Source organism: Periplaneta americana, chromosome 14 (genome assembly GCF_040183065.1).
Source record: "Periplaneta americana isolate PAMFEO1 chromosome 14, P.americana_PAMFEO1_priV1, whole genome shotgun sequence".
Classification (NCBI taxonomy): Eukaryota; Metazoa; Arthropoda; class Insecta; order Blattodea; family Blattidae; genus Periplaneta; species Periplaneta americana.
In genome coordinates, this window is record NC_091130.1 from 160154989 (window position 1) to 160172490 (window position 17502).

The window sequence follows — 17502 nt, forward strand, 5'->3', positions numbered from 1 at the left end:
GAACATGGAAGGGATTGTTCATTCATGTTTAGTGTACTGCAAGTTACTGTATTTTTTCTAATTGTTTGAGAATGGTGTATAGCATACGGCAGCAAGTTTTCGTACTTTTAAGTTATACAAAAAGTGGAAGAAAATATCGTACAAGTCATTTCGAACATTTTGCAAGAAGAGTTTAGCCATGTTATTATTTCAGAACAATCTATCTGAGAACATACAATACTAATTTCCATGTTTTAAAGCAATGAGCCAGACAGTAGTCCTACAGGCAATGGTAGAGGGTAGCTTATATAGCGTTGTTACACTGAGTAACCTTTCACTGGAGTTTATAATGCAAAAATTTGCCTGCTGTGACAAACTGGCAATATTATGGCAACCGAGCACAGCGGGACAATATTGCCAAACTTATCACCAGGCCATGTGTGTTATATGCAGTTGCTTTTGTGTGCTGTGTCATTGCCACTGTTACTGCAAGTTTAACACTGTGATTAAAAGAAGCATGGAGTTTCCTGAGTGCTACAACATGCAAAGGAAGTGAAGAATACAATTTAAGACAGAGGAAAGAAAAATGTTATGGCAACTGAGCTTCTACTAACAGCAACATGATGTCACTTCTTATTCACTCGCTTCATAAAGTGGAATCTAGTACATATGCAAACACCCACTACTCTGCTGAGGTCTTCAAACTACAGCATGACTGCTGGGCAACAAATGGACTCATCCTCCAACGCTGGCCATTAGAATAATAATAATTCAATAAAATACGATACAATAGAATACACAAAGAAGTCACAAGTGAAATTCGTGATCAGATATGGTTTCCAAACCGCCTGAGCTGATTATCTAATTAGATTTTTTTCGAGGCGTCCCCCAACAGTAAGGCGAATGTCAGGTAATAATCGTCGTTAAATAGTGATTGTAGAAGTGAATAACGTACCTCTCCAATGCAGTGTCTGGATCCATGAGCTGATCCAGGTCCAGCCCCAGCTTCTCCAAGCTGCTCCTCAGCTGCTGAGTGTTCAGTTTCTGAGTGACCAGGTCACTCTGCAGCGTGGCCAGCGTCTCCCTGTCCACAGCCGATCGACTTGCAAGCTCTTGACTTTCTCTCTCCACTTCATGAAGTCTGTGTAATCACCATTTCATATTACTATATTAGTAGGATTTGTATTACTTAGTCTCTCAGTTGCTACAGTTCGAGATACATAAAGCTGCCTTGCCTTGCCTGAACTTTAATTAAACATTAATCGACTTGACATCAAATCCCAGCCAATCCAAGTGGAGTTCGTGTTTGGCAGAACTGTACTGGGCCAGTGCAATAGTAATATGGAATTACACTCTCTATCACATCTAAGGAAACGAACTCCATGCAATCCCTACGGAGTGGTGCCATCAACAAGCAGTGATGGGCCAGCCAAAAGACGTGCAGCAGCACAGTGGGTAGCCACAGCACACTGTTTATTGGTCTTGACTGAACTTGTAACTTTTTAATAATTTCTTTATTAGTTTTCATTCGATTTTCTTACCTTTATCCTACGGATTCATCAATTTTCAACAGTAATAGTCCACTTAAAAATAACAGAGTTAAGTGAAAATAGTAATTATACTTAGATTAAAATTACTTCGTGATTGCACTGGAAGTGTCACTACGGTTGCTATGACAACAACAAATCACGGCTCATTCCCAGTTGTGACGTAGCCAGTTCATTTTGTGGACAAAGCCACATTTGTTCGTATTTCTATTATATCTGCTGACTGGCTTGTGCATTGTTATTATTGGTGCTGTTAAATCTATTATTGTTTTGCTGTTGTTATTTCATTACCTGTGTTTATATTATAATTTTGTACTCATAACATGATGTTTAGTATCGAAACACATCAACAAATCACACACATACATAAAGGACCGGAAGAAAGAAATGTAAGGGAACATTGTTCTTAGAATGCATCAGCTGGTGATCACGAAGTATACACCAAGTGTTTACCTTAACAATTACAAACAGTGTCCCTGCAGGTTTTATTTTAATAATTACATGTAATGTACTGGTACCTCAATAGTTACATCAAGTGTTCCTCTAATATCTGAAGGATATTGTTTTGATTTCTATTTCTGCAATTACATATACTGTTCTTGTATTTTATACCTTAATAATTATATACTGTATTCATGTAACATATTCTAGGTGAAACAGGAGTAGGAGAAATGATTAACACAAAATAAATTTAAGTCGTGGGTATAGCCACTGGGACTAAACTCAATCACCTCAAATCCAAGAATAAAACTGTAAAGTTTCTCCTCAATTTGTCAATTTATAAAAATATTTCTACACACAAAACTCAAAATTCGCACCTGGTTATTTGCGCCACGGCATCTTCCAACTCCTTGGTCAGTCTGCTTCTTTCTTTTTCGTGGCAAGCAGAATCACTGGCATACTGGTCCAGGGTCTTGTCTTTAACCTACAAAATTAGGACGCAACTTGAGACTGCTTTCCATGCACAAAAAGAAATCTCCTAGGTAGCGTTACTTATCTGTGGAGGAAGTACTGATATTGTACAACCCGTTGATTATTATGTATGTAACTCAAGGTGCAACTTAGGAACAAATTTGATGTCTGTCTATTCTAGAACAATGTACAGAGCTCATCTATTGTTCACGAAAGTCAATCTATTCTTAATTCTCTTATCCAGATTTAGTGGCTGGCAAAAATTATGGAAACAATCATTCTACTTCTGCTAGGTGGGAAGTGTATCAAATGTACGAGCCTCGGCTCTTATGCTTCTCTTTTAAACTAGTAACTACCGGTATATGTTAATAAATCATACACATTCATGTACATTTTTATAATATGAGTATAAATATTTGTCACAGTAGTTTTATATTTAAGTATTAAAAAATTATTAATTTGAAATACATGTTTTTGGAAATATACCACCTACAACGTACCATTTTGAAATGTTTCATACAGGAGAAAAGAATCACTTCGAATACACAGTCTTTCTCAGTCTTTTGTATTAAGATTCAAAATACAGTGCCATATTGCTGTTTCTTTAGCTAAATTTGGACATATATACACCGATCAGTATATAACTGCATGATGCAGATAAAAGCTAAAGAAAGGTGAAGACACATTAAAAGTGGTGTTTTCTGCCAAAATCTGTTATACAAATCTTATAATCCTTTGTTTGGCATTCGTGTAATGGGAGAGTAAAGACACACTGTGTGTGCGTGACAAGGAAAGAAGGAACATTGATATAATTAACATAGCACTTACACTAAACAGTCAATGTATTATTTAAATGTAGACTAAAATGCAATGATACTTATAGTTAAAATATACTGATGTGATGAAATTAAGTACCTATGTCGTATTCTTTCTCTGATTTTCACCACAAACAAAGTGAATTGACCTATCACATTTAACCAATCAACCTGACAATCTGAACTCAAACCCAATCTAACTAGTCGACTGTCTGACTAACTTACTACCGGTAGTCATTTAATTACTTCATCAAACCAATCAACAATTCTAATGCTTTATTACTTCTACAAAACTCCCTTTTTATGAAACCACGAGGTTTATTAACGCCTTCACAAAGGTTCACTCACTCAGCACTACAGAACACCCTGTATCTCACCTCAATGGATTCCCGCAGTTTGGAAAGCTCTCTCTGCAAGCCCTGGTTCTCTTTCTCCAAACTCTCTATCTTGGCCTGGTTTGTACTACACTGAGTTCGCAGCTCTGGAATTTGTTTGGCTTCTGTTTTCCAGTTCTCTGTCTGCTGATTGGCTACGTCATTTGTTCTTTCTAATTCGTCTGCACGCCGCTGAATGCTCTCAACAAGACACTGCAATCTCTGCTTCTCTTTCGCCATGCTCTCAACGACCTTATCAAGCTCTTCTATTCGAGATCTGTCACACTGCGGAAACAATTCAAATCATCTAATAAAATTACACTGCTCTCTGTATATATATATTGTGAGAAAGAAAGAAACATTCGACTTGCCTGCAGTTCCTGATGTTGTTTGTCAGAATTTAATTTCAGGGCATCTAATGCATCCTGGAGCTTTCTATTTTCCGTCAAAGCATCCTTAAACAGCTGTTCTAGTTCTGAATTCTGCTGATTTAACCTTTGACAGTTTTCTTGTAGTTGGTCAACCTGAAATATAATTAATTTCTCAGTTTAAAAAACAATAATCTGACACTATGCAGGTATATGCATACTGGATCATTAATAGCAACACAGTATTAACTTGCTTAGTAAATCCATTTTGTTGCACAGAAAATGACTTTTACTGTTATTAAGTACATCAGAAGCCCATACACACATGGGTGAAGGCCAGACAATAGCAAGGTGACAAGAACCGAGGACAATTTGACAGATCTTATACAGAGCGATCCACATAAACTTTATAATGTTAATGGGTTATAAACTTGAAACTGAATTTCACGAACTCAGTAGCTCTATGGGAATCTATATTGGTATCCCTACCCTGTTGTTGCTGTCAGTAATTAGTTCACAGTCTAGTTTTTGCTGTCATAACATTTCGGCAGCGCGTTTTTATTGTGAAAACATGTGGGAAAACAAATTCAAACACAACGGACATTTTGAAGAGAATTCGGTCTGTGCAATGTTTCATCGATGGCAAGAAAGCTGGAGGCAACTGGCTTGCCCCTCAGCGAGAGTGGAAAACACAGACCTGCAATGAGTCAAGATTGTGCTGATGATGTTTAGTGAACTCACCAAGAAAATCATTGCGCCAATTGAGCCAGGAAAGAGGCTGCTCATATGGCACACGTCGTGCATCTAATGATTCCATGAACTTATAGTCAGCTTCTTTGGTGATCGCCTAATCTCAAAAAATCTGTGGCCCCCAAATCACATGATCTAACCTCTCTGGGGCTGCCTTAAAGACAGAGTATACAAGAATGTACTGCTGTCACTTACCGAACTTCATGAGGCCATCAGGAATGAAATCAGCAACAATGACGAGGATACACTTCGGAGAATGTCATGGAATATGGTGCAACGAGTACAGTTGTGTATGGATGCAGGTGGAAGACATTTTCAACATTTACTCTAAGGAAACTCTCACAGTTACTCAAAACAGATTGCACATGTTTGCTATTGTTGATTCAGAAGTTATAAGTCATTGAAATTGCAAAGGTTTATATGGATCAGTCTGTATAACACAAGTCATTTGCAAATAATATTAATAAATAATTGTTAGGTGTGCACCATTCATATGATGCCATTTATTTTTACTGCCAAAAGTCTGAAACTTTTTGCTAATATTTATAATGAGAAACTTATTTTTCACATCATAACAAGCTCTAAATTGAGGCAGTTAGAAGGGAAGAAGTGTAAGTAACATTTCTAAAAAAAATATTTAAATGCATCCAAGATAAACTAAAGCATTTAAAATTTAACCACAACGCATATTAACATGTAAAATTAAAACTTGACGGAATTTACGAATGCTTCGTAACTTTTAATCATATTTTATAGACAATTACGTAAGTGCACTTACACCCTTCTGCTTCTGACCACCTCAATTAACATCTTACCTTCAAAGAAAATGTCTTTTTTTCTTTCTCAAGTTCAAGAATTTTGTTGCTGCTTTCATGAAATGATGATTCCTTAAGACTGTCAATTGTTGATAGAAGGCGCCGGTTTTCCAGTTCTAGTTTCAGAGCACGGGCTTGTGCATTGCTACTCAATTGTTCTGACAAGCTGTTGTCTCCAGAACCTGCAATGCAGTATAAATCACTTCATAGCAATTTGCCCACTTACATGTCGATACAATTAAGAGTTTCTACCCGTCGTATGGGCAGTGACGAATATGACAGAGCAAGCTTCTCAAGCAACATTTCATCTTACTAGGACTGACTTGAGCTGTTTGGTTAATGGTGGGACACATATCTATAAGGAATGATATTTTTTTTCCTGTCAATGACTTTTTTTTATTAGTAAATATAAGAAATCTAGCTTCAATTAAATTATCAAAATGATTAGGATTGCATTACCTATAGTGACAGGCAAAAACCGAGAACATGCGCTATTTTTTAAAATACATTTTATCTATGATCTTTATTTCTCTCATGGACACACATCTTGACGCTGGTGCAAGTTTCTTACAGCTTAAACAAATAATGAGCTAAGAAGTGTCCATAATACTTAGCAGTCTTCAATGAACTATTTCGTAAATGGTTCTTTTCAGGAAAAGGTAGCATAAAATGTGCCGACATGTGAAAAGAAGACAAAACTACTAAAAGGAAGTAAATAAAGAAATGAGAAGGAAATACATCTGGGAGTACACCAAAAGGAAAATCCTGAGCCAGATAAGTACACAGCAACTGCTGACTTTGAAATGGCTACGAATTTTTTATGGGCATTGTTGGTTCTGGAAATGCCACTAAGCCACATGTCACAATGGACCACTGTAAGTCTAAGAGCATGAATCTGACCCTCAGATAATGGCCCCAGTACGAAGTGCTGAAACAGTGCAAACAGCCACGAATCAAACAGCACATTGAAGTATGGATGTTACTTACCCCCATCAAAATCTTCCATGTTGTCACTTTCTATATCGTATGCTGAGTTGTCGTTGAGGGCCGACTTGGTAAGCAGCTGCAGCTGCGCATTCTCCTCGAAGAGCTCCTGCAGCTTCTCCTGGTGCGCCTCCCTCTCCAGCGCGAAGTCGTTCAGCTGCTGCTTGTACTTGATGATCTCACTCTCCAGCTCCAGCACGTGGTCGCCCCGCTTCCGAGCTCTCTGCAGCTGCTCCTCCAGCATCTCCCTTGTTTCTAGCAGCACTCTGCGAACATCATAAATAACATCAGGCCCCTCTCGGTAGCAGTGTTGACCTCTCACCCCTATGGGGGTTCTATTTGTCTGCTTAAACGGACAACACTGTGGCTATTGCAAGTTGTAGCTCAGACAATATAAGGCTAGTATCCTATGATGAATGAAAACAAATAATTCAATGAGAACAGAACCATAGACTTGAAACTCACTCAAGAGACGAAGAAGGAACAGAATGTATAACTCGGTTACACAGATATCACAATACTATCATATGAACTGTAACTGGTGCACGACAATATTCTATAGTGAGAGAAGAGAAGACTTCAGGCCTTGGAGCAGACAGAAGACCAGAATGCCGTTTAATGAATTCCAAGTACCTTTACATTCCATCTCGTAAGAAATGGCTATTGTCCATTCCACATCGTTTTAATTTCGTATTAATTATATGATATTCAATAAATGTTTCAATTATGTACATTAAATTGTTAACAATACTGACAATGGCATTGTTAGAAGGTCTACTGCTATTATGTTGTACTGTAGCATTCATATAAGCTCTATTTTCAGTACCAGTTGCAGAAGACACAGCCCTGCAGTATATATTGACTACACCCCACCTCTGGCTACCAGCAACAGGCATCTATAATGAACACCGATCAAAATATGCCTCATTTCTCATGAAAAACCAGAAAGTAAAACCTCAGAGAAAACTAATTTATTAATTTAAAGTCTATGTGGTATAATAAATATAAATTAAGAATAAATAACACATTGGAAAATTATGTTAACAGTGATTTTTACCTGCACACTTTACAACCTTGAAATAGTAGACCACGATACAAGGTTGGGAACTGCTTTTTACAAAATTGAAAAAAAGTTTGAAAAACTCGCTCTATTCGTTTTTAAATTTCCGAGATTTTATAATTTATTTCACAAACGTGTACTGTACAACATTTTTTGCACGATCATACTTTTCAAATTGCAAATACAATATATTTTGCACTGAAAATTTAGAGCAATATTATTCCAAAGCCTTCGCACTACTACATTGTAATGGTAACTAAGTAACAATAAGTGCACTGTAATGGGTCTATTTCAGCATAGTTTTATGTTATGAAGAATGAGTTCCCTAGCAACAAGTTTCTGTGTGAGAATGCTAACTTTCAAGGCCCAACAATAATAGCTGTAAATACAGCAAAAAACACGATCGTGCAAAAAATGTATTACACATAAAATTAGTATTATTTTTTATTAATACCACCAGTTTGTCTAGCGGTGGCTTACGAGTTACGAGGTTGGGGCACCTGGAAAGCAGAGTTACATTGCCCCAATGATATAATAGGATGACCATGAATGTTTATGTGGACCAGGAGAGGTCTTAAATCTAAACTTAACCTTAATTCCACACCATGGTCGAACACAGGAACAAGTTCCTTTTCAGAAAAAATTCCAGTGCTCTAACTGGGAATCGAATCGGGGACTTCATAAATTGTAGCAAGTACTGTACATTGCTTTCACCTGACCTGTTATCCTCCCTCAGCTCCTCCACACGCGTCTTGTAGAACTCGATGTCACTCAGTTTCTCGCGATATCTCTGAACTTCTGTTTCCAGCTTGTCGACCCGTTCCGCTCTCTCCCGCACGGCATCCAGCTCATCTCGGTAGGCCTTGGCAGCCCTAGCATCTTGCATCAGTTCTTGAACCTCAAAATGGAACAGACGTTATGAAGATACACAATACATAAAATTCATCTGGCTGGTGACAAATTCAAGGGAGAGCCTTTCAACTGAGAAGGAGCACGACTTCGCCAGAGCCCACACAACCAATGTATCAATCAATCAGTAACACTGTGTGACCTTCTTGACTGCGTGACTTTCATAACATACCTTATAACAACTAAAAACCTAACATCCCCCAAGAAATTGGTTCCATCTCTCAAAAAAAGCTGCAATGAGCATTGGTTAGTGTTTCAACACTGGACTTCAGTTGGCCACGGTACCAATCCTGATTAGTCAGCCACGCTTGGTTGCATCAAGGTAGGAGACCCTTCACACTCTCTGCATACAATCATTATAAAAGCTGCTTAAAATCTCATCCAAGTTGCTTACTTTTTAATCATAATAAATTAACAGAAGTTTATAAATTAATATTCTGTTCAAGCGAAATTCGTCTCAGAATCTCAGCCTGAACCTTTGCAAGTACAGCAGGTGATCGAAGTGACTGTATATGTTATGCCCATGCGAGAAAAGGCGAAATAATCGACAAATTTCAGCTAAACTCCAAATTTTCATAAAAAGACCAAATAATGTTCCATAAGAATCTGTGCAGTGTCACAGGGTTTCATGCAGAATAATAGATGGAACAGGCCAACTTCCGTAAATATGCTGATCTTGAACTTCGTAACAATCTTGAAGACTACAGTAAAAAGACAGAAATAAGTGTAATGGTAAATAATTTTGAATATAATATTTCTGACAGCTATTCCTGCAAGAAAACTTTCACAAAATATCAATAACATGGTTACCTCTTGTCGAAGTTTAGTTACTAGCAGTCTGTTGTGCTCTAGATCTTCCTTACACTCCACTAATGCTTCTGTTTTTTCTTCACTGAAAGAAAACAAAAACAGAGTTTTAGTTCATTATGTTGTCAGAAGTGAGAAGCATTTAAAATGTGGATATGGAATGAAGCTGTGTTGGAAAGAGTGGGTGAAGGAAGAATAATGTTGAAATTGAAGTGATCAGGAAGATAAAAAGGAATTGATTGAGTTACTGACTAAGAAGAAATTGCCTACTGAAGGATGCACTGGAAGGAATGGTGAACGGAAGAAGAGTTCGGGCAGAAGAAGATATCAGATGATATTATGCGGAGACAAAGCAAAAGACAGAAAATAAGAAAGATTGGAGAAAGCTGGGTTTGCAGTGAAAGACCTGTCCTTGGGCAGAACACTATTTACATATGTACAAAAAAAAATATCACTGATGTGAGCCTAATCAATAAACAGTCAAAACAGAATATGATTTGCTGTAGTTATGCTGTACACAGATAAAGAGATATCTAAACCAGCATAAAGGTATAGAAGAGTACTACTTACATCGAGTGATCCCCTTAATATTGTGAAAACTTCTATTTTCCAAATTAATTTATTGTTTCACTTATTTCTCGAACATTTGGCAAGAGCATGCAAGTCAATTCTGAAATAACATTTCAACAGAATAATAACATCTATTTAAGAACTACACTAATAGTAAAAAACAAAAATTTTGTGAAACAGAAATTAGACTTTGGTTGCCATTGAAGTGCTTATATCATATTCGATAAACTTACTTACTTACAAATGGCTTTTAAGGAACCCGAAGGTTCATTGCCGCCCTCACAAAAGCCCGCCATCGGTCCCTATCCTGTGCAAGATTAATCCAGTCTCTATCATCATACCCCACCTCCCTCAAATCCATTTTAATATTATCCTCCCATCTACGTCTCGGCCTCCCTAAAGGTCTTTTTCCCTCCGGTCTCCCAACTAACACTCTATATGCACTTCTGGATTCGCCCATACGTGCTACATGCCCTGCCCACCTCAAACGTCTGGATTTTAAGTTCCTAATTATCATATTCGATAAAATTACAAAATAAATAAATAAGTCGACAAATCCATTATTATACACAAAAGGAGTCTGCATGAACTACTTGGAAGAGTTCATTATAATCCGTGAGGGCTGCAAAAATAATGTTATTCAATTGTGCTTCGACAAAGATGCAAAATAGACTTATGCGTAACTACTGAAAGATAATAATATAAGCTTACCAATACTCACATGCAGATGGATAAATAACAGTAACAATATTTATATCAGTTTACTATTAATTGTCTTTGGCCCAAAAAGAATAGTTTACCTTGTTCTCTTAACAGTACATTCTGTTTAATACACCATCATTCCTGGAGGGTTGACTGTTACTCATGGCTTATTTAATTCCATTCATTGAACACAATCTTACAGCACATTATTGTATTTATTCTAATCCCATTACCCTAATTTCAGTATAGACATTACCCGCAATCATAGGGATTTCCTCAAATCCTGTCACCTTTTAAAAAAAATACAAATTTTTCAAGAAGAAATTATTAATTAAGAAGAAGGCTGCAGTGTCAATTTTCTGAACCACACACAACCAGACACACTGTGTATAACAATTCATAATATCATAAATGATGATAAAAAGCACTTCGCTTACCCATGCTAGGCACAATGGTGTCTTGATTTGAGGTAACTTCACTTAATTTCATTCTTACATCTATGTGAATGTCAACATAAAGCTTACAGTTCTTGGCGCTGTTTTCTCAGCCGAGCTTTCCAATCTGCGAGTTCAACAGCGAGATGATGTGACTCGCCTTCCAACATAGGAGTGGACGGCTTTCTTTGTTGTTCATTACAGCCTTCACTTCCTACTCTCTCTTGTATCACTGAAGTTGTCCAGTGCTGTTAAACAAGGCATTGTACAGTAGTAATCTCACTAAATAATATACACATGGCAGACGACTTCCGAACTTTCAGTATGATGATAAACTCTAACCTGTAAATAATCATCCCTTTCTCGAACAAGTCTTCTGATGTGATTGATCATGAGATCAGGAGAAAAGGCTTCAGTTATCACATCTTGAGTTAGCACAATGTGGTGATTATCCGTTACCTGGAACAATACAGTGAGCAACATGTAGCCAGAGAGAGAGAGTACCTATGCATAACAATAAATACTGTAAACAATATGACTATCTTACTTCGATACATGGCAACCAACATAAACAAATGTCAGAGAAGAAAGGAATAAAAAATAGATTAAAAATTAACTTTTATTAATATTGCATTATACTTCTGAATTTCTCAGGCAAATGTAATTGACAGCAGTGCTTTCCATTGAGACATGACCAAATGCAATGAACACTCTCTGGTGTTAACATTACATCCAACTTCACACATTTTTAATAATAGTACTGAGTGAAGGAGGTTTTATTTGAATATAAGCTACAAATCTAACTTGTGATATACGCCACTTCATTGACTTCAGCTTAACAAAAATAAATTCCTTGGGCAGAAGTGGCTTAATTTTCTAAACGATGCATCAGGACACAAAGTTTCATAACACTATAATCGAATGTTTCTGGAGGAAAACCACCTTAGAAACTTACAAATTCGGTATTTTGAAATGCATGGTAATAATATATATGTATATTCAACCACTCAGACACTATATATTACAAAAGGATCTAAAAATGCATTTAAAATTGCAAGCCTCATCCAGATTTCAGATGTTCTTCAAACTGTCAGATGACATCTTGTGTAATTTCTATAAATACAAAGATAATGTGTCACATGAATTGACTGGGCTCCTCAGAGATTGATAAGCATACATACCAGGTTGATGTGATAATACATTTTGATTAAAATATACAATATATACAAAGGGAAGTTGACTCTTGAATCTGGTGGGAAATGAAGAGTTACTTCCAAGAGAGTAGTGGACGGCACTTGGAACATTTTCTAGGTTGTTACAGAACTTCTTGGTTTGCTTGTGTCAATACCAGTTTCTCTGTGGAATTGGCTGTCACGGAAAACAAAGGAAAATTGAGTGGAATTCGTAGGAATTTATTTTGAAATGACTGGAAGTATCTGATTTCACTTATTGCAGCTCCACCCAGAAAGGGCAGGTCGTAATACAATGGTAATAATATGATTGGTTACATAATAAATTTCCTTACTTGCCACAAATGTGACATGTCAGAACACAATCTGTTGTTTTTAAATGTATGAAATAGGCTTATGCCAGCTTCCTCGTGTTGCCAGGTCTTTTATCATTTTTTTTTTAAATACAGACGGAATGTTTGACTATACATCTTGATTACACAACTGTCAACACTATCACTTTGGAATATAAAGTTTATATTGCTTTCATGTGTGGGCTATCCTCAGAACTCAGTTCTGAACTAGTCAGTTCTGAGGACAACAACAGTTTAAGCTAATGTGGAGAAAATTATTTCTTGTTTAAACTCAGACTTAAATATAAAATAAATTCAAGTTTAAACTTATTTGGAGAAAATGGCCCTTAGACTGGCAGAAGCAAAACTAAGTGACACTCAAAGAGATGGGCCTGCACATCACTTTGCAGTACCTGCTTGATGCAGTCCACAATGGCGTGCTGCACATCCAAGTCCAGCTGTTTGATCCCGTCGATGAAAGCTTCCTTGTTCGGGCACTGCACGGCGCAGCCCAGCAACAGCAGCAGCAGCAGCTGCATGTTCTCCACGCCAGCCTTGCTGTCAGGCTCCCTGCCCAGCTTCACGCAGTCTGGCAGCACCAGCAGCACCTGGCACAGCTCCTCCTGCCGACCACAACGACTGTACAGCACGTCACTGTGAGGAATACCCTCAAGAACTGCGATAATGTCTAAAATTGCAGCATCCTGCGTGCAAATCGAAGTGCTTTCCTTTATGAACCAAATTCTGCTACAGAAGACTGGACGAATATTCTTTAAGACCATCCATTTATCCATGGCACAGAGATGTATTCGCGTGCATACAGTGTAAATAAAAAAATAATCAGACTACTAAAGATAACACATGCTTTCTCTTATGTTCTGCAATGAAGTTATTACGGGTTATTTCTTTGAATAAACATTTAACTCACTGTGCAACCAAACAAAACGAACTTTCATACTGCACATTGCATTTTGTTTAACTAAGACATTCCTTTTCATTTATTTAGAGCAAATTCGCAATTCTGACAGTGAGTCGTTAAATAAACATATTTCTGCAACTCGTTAAATTTATAAAGGAACTGGTCCAGTGTCATGTTTGTCACAAAAATGAGGGAAGAAAGAAGTAAAGTATGACAGGAAGTCAAAAGAAATGAAAACAATCAAAACAAAGTTCGTTAAATTTATAGAGAAAATATGTTTTACCGTTGATTCACTTTATGAAGCTTTATAATGACGAAATACAAACTTACAGCATTGATAACAGTGAAAAAATGCTTGAAGAGAAAGTTGGAATGATGATTTGAGAAGTGTAATTTGCTTCTTACCTCATACAGCGCCTTGATGTTCCTAATGATGATATCCATGTTACGTACACGAGTCAACACATTTCCCAGACTTGGCACAACACCATGATGTACTGGCTCTGGATCTCTGAGAGAAAAGTAAAATAAATAACAATAATTTCAAAAAACATGTCTTAGAAATGAAAAATATTGAATAAATTGTTGATAATGGTTGATAATGTTGTTATGTGGTTGAAACGCCACCTTCATGATCGGGTTAAGCGAGTCACATTGTCTGCCTTACAGCCTGTATTAGATCGCGATGGCAGTGGCACAGTCTATTGTTCCTAGTACTTACAGCACTCCAAGCGGCTAGCAACTATCGCGAGAAATGCAAAAAATTATCCTAAGCTTCGTGACTGTATATACTAGACTGTGGTAACAGCCACTGAGGCCTGAAATTGGAATGTTTTTTAAAATAATAGTAATAATAATTATAAGAGACACAAAAAGTTGAAAATACAAAACATGAATAAATCTGGAGTTCATGTTTTTTGTCATACTGTTTTGTATGGAATGACTCAGGACCAAATGTCAATATTCGAGATTTTCACAACAGCACTCCCATTCTCCCTTGCCACGAACTAGTAAAGAAAACGAAATATTTAAATAAATCACTATATCTGTAAAGAGCGTCTTTCACTCCCGTTTCCCCTCTCTCCACCTTGACTACAGTCAGCAGAGGGACATCTCAGGCTATGGTGCATCTCAAGTGAGTGCAGATAAATAAAATTGTAAGAACAGTTCTTCCGAATACAGTATTTAATTAAATTTTGTTCATTCTCAGTGAGTAAAAGTTCTGTTGTACTATGGGTATGTTACAATGCAGGTGTGAAGCACGTCCACTTGCCCTCTCGTTACTGTACTTAATATGAACATAACAATATTTCTGTATAACAGCAAAAGCTTACCAGCTCAAACATCTGATGTAAAAATAAAACAACAGAAAGTCTTCTCACAGCAATAACTTACATTTGCAATAGAACTTCATGAATAAGAATGCCATCAGTCAAGTCTTCGTATTCAGCCAATCTGTCAGCATTTTCCAAGCAGGAACTGAACTGCAATTTGAAAAAATTACAGAAAGGTTAACAATGTGCAATGCTGCTTGTCTCACTAATTAGTTTTAGTTTACTCATGCGAGCCTGACACATCTCATTCAGCTTATTGCACTTCGTATAGATTACAGAATTATAAACTAAATAAAGACGTTAAAAGCTGAGGTCTGTTCTGGTCTCAGTAGCTGTTGAGAATAGCAGCAGTGTAACCGTCTCATCTACCCTGGAGGAAATGCCTGTCTGGAGGTCACAAGGTAGCACCCCTACCACCACAATTACTTGTAAGTCTCAGAATGATAAATCTCATCAGCTCCAGAACACTTTGTGTTGGGCAATTCAAACAATGCAAGAAATGAGGCAAATTAGCATGAACAAGCCTCTTACAGGGCATACATTTTATCTTTCCACGGTCGCATAATGGAGGACCGGAGTCGGCAGTAAGTAGCTGAGCACTCTGCCATTCAAAGACATGCATAGTCACTGTTAAGACAGTTGTCTGTATTCAGTGCAGTATGTAGCCCTATAGGTTGAGTTTAATCTCTCTGTTGGCCGAGTCCTGGTTCAGAGATTTAATACACAGCAAAGGATTTTAATTGTCATACCGGTAACTAAAAACAAAAAATCCAACCACCTGCTCAGTGTCTTGGAGAATTTCAAGAATGTCTTCCTGGATTGATCAACCTGAAAGGACTACAGTTCATAAGTTTAAAAACTGGACAAGAAAAGAAGACAAGGGTGCCATGTCTGAACAGAGGAAAAGTTGGACAATATCAGTGCTCGATTAGAACAATTGCAGCAAAGATCTCTCCCGAAGTTAGTACAAGCGAGGATCGGCCATAGGCTACATCAGCACATAATGCTACAAAATTACTAAAAATGGGAGGGACTAGCCATTATTTATGACACTGAACTGTAATGTGTAGATTCTACAGTGCCAAAGAAGCTCTTTTCTTTGACTACTTCAGTTTCCTCTGTCATTTGGTTCCGTAATTACTCCAAAATTACAAAATCTTAGAAATATAAAATAGGCTATGCCATAATCCTAGCAGTTCGATTCCCGGTTGGGGCAAGTTACCTGGCTGAGGTTTTTTCCGGGATTTCCCCTCAACTCAATAAGAGCAAATGCTGGGTAACTATCGGTGCTGGACTCAGGACTCATTTCACCGGCATTATCACTTATCACCTAGCCTCATTTAGACCTAACCTAAGATGCTGATAAAGCGTCGTAAAATAACCTACTAATCCTAGCATCAACATGTAATTTATATTATCAGTAGTTTATATCAGGTCCCATAAATCATTAAATTGTAATGGGTGTCTGATATATCCATATGAAGAGGACATGCAGTATAAGTTCCCATTCCTGCTGGCAAGCCAAGCTGTGCTCACTCAGTAGCGACACTGACTGTTGTGATAACATGTATTCAGTTAACAGTGTCTGATTATATAAAGCTAAACGTGAAGATTGAAAATGTCAAAGGCACGTTCGTAAATAATTTTCAAATTCTCTGATATCTAGCCTATATGACTTACAAATCAATGGAGAACCTTCGTGCAACGGGATAACTACTGGATAGTACATACGGGAACTAAACGTTGATAAGCTCTTACTGAACGCAAACTGGAAAAGATGGGTGCCTGTTAAGAAGCAGTCCGAAAAAGTCTATTCGTGAGTTAGCATATCAAACACAGATATCAAGAGCGTCTGCATATTTTGCAACAAAACTGTTAAATTTGAGGCCTTACAAAACAACTGTGGCTCAGCCCTTCTGCAAGCAAGGTAAGAGCACATTTTTGTGTCCGCAAAAACGGCAATTGCTTAATTGTGGGATGGCTCGACGCTTTCTGCCACCAACATAGTGGCGGAGTCGGTAGAAAATCTCCTCCTAACTCAGACATCCGTTACAATGACACAAGGCAAAAAAAAAAAAAATAAATAAAAACTAGCCTACCCATGTAACAAGAGGTCCACTCATGAGATCTTCTATCTCTGCTGTAGTTGCCATGGCGAACTTTGCTCACTTGTTCAGGGAAAGACTGTTGACGTTATCTTATGCAAAATGCAAGTTCTTTTGGTAGTTTCAACATTCTGAAAATATAAAACTGTTACAATCGTGTAAACATAGCCTACATATTTTGACATCCATTGTAAGTTACTCAAAAATTTTACTCTAAATATCTTCCATTCCAGACATAGATCCCAAAAACATGTATTCTACATATAAATTATTATATATTATTTAAATTTTTTAATTTTACTTTTTTCAAAAGTAAGCTGTCAAAGACAATATTTTCATTGAGCTTTGAATGCCTCAAACTTTAATAAAGCAACACATACAAAATTATGTTAAATCAGCCCCTATTTTTATATTTATACGTACCTCTTCATATAGAAATGAAATTACAAACTTTTTCACTCATAATTAATTGTGTGAGGGTACACAGCACCAAAGAACGCACAGATCCACAAGGACGGACATTACACCGAGTCATGGCCGACTACACCAATTGCTCTTGTCTCACTGGAAAAGTTTGTTTCGTTGCCTTCGTTATG

General features: G+C 37.3%; 1 protein-coding gene across 2 annotated transcripts in view; it reads right to left on the reverse strand.

The window, feature by feature from the left end:
• Nucleotides 1-17479, reverse strand: part of Girdin (protein girdin) — a 36234-nt gene extending 18755 nt beyond the window's left edge. The window contains exons 1-15 of one of the 2 annotated variants that reach the window (XM_069846523.1): nt 17330-17479; nt 16901-17037; nt 14863-14951; nt 13873-13978; nt 12962-13171; nt 11369-11485; nt 11117-11274; nt 9324-9405; nt 8324-8502; nt 6548-6810; nt 5561-5742; nt 3999-4151; nt 3631-3912; nt 2345-2451; nt 935-1120 (exon numbers count right to left, since the gene is read on the reverse strand). In XM_069846523.1, coding sequence (XP_069702624.1) covers nt 935-1120; nt 2345-2451; nt 3631-3912; nt 3999-4151; nt 5561-5742; nt 6548-6810; nt 8324-8502; nt 9324-9405; nt 11117-11274; nt 11369-11485; nt 12962-13171; nt 13873-13978; nt 14863-14951; nt 16901-16954 — 2168 coding nt within the window. In that variant the 5' untranslated portion in view covers nt 16955-17037; nt 17330-17479. Of the gene's footprint in view, nt 1-934; nt 1121-2344; nt 2452-3630; nt 3913-3998; nt 4152-5560; nt 5743-6547; nt 6811-8323; nt 8503-9323; nt 9406-11116; nt 11275-11368; nt 11486-12961; nt 13172-13872; nt 13979-14862; nt 14952-16900; nt 17052-17329 lie in introns of both variants that reach the window. The other variant, XM_069846524.1, reaches the window with a different exon arrangement.
• Nucleotides 17480-17502: the final 23 nt, after the last annotated feature.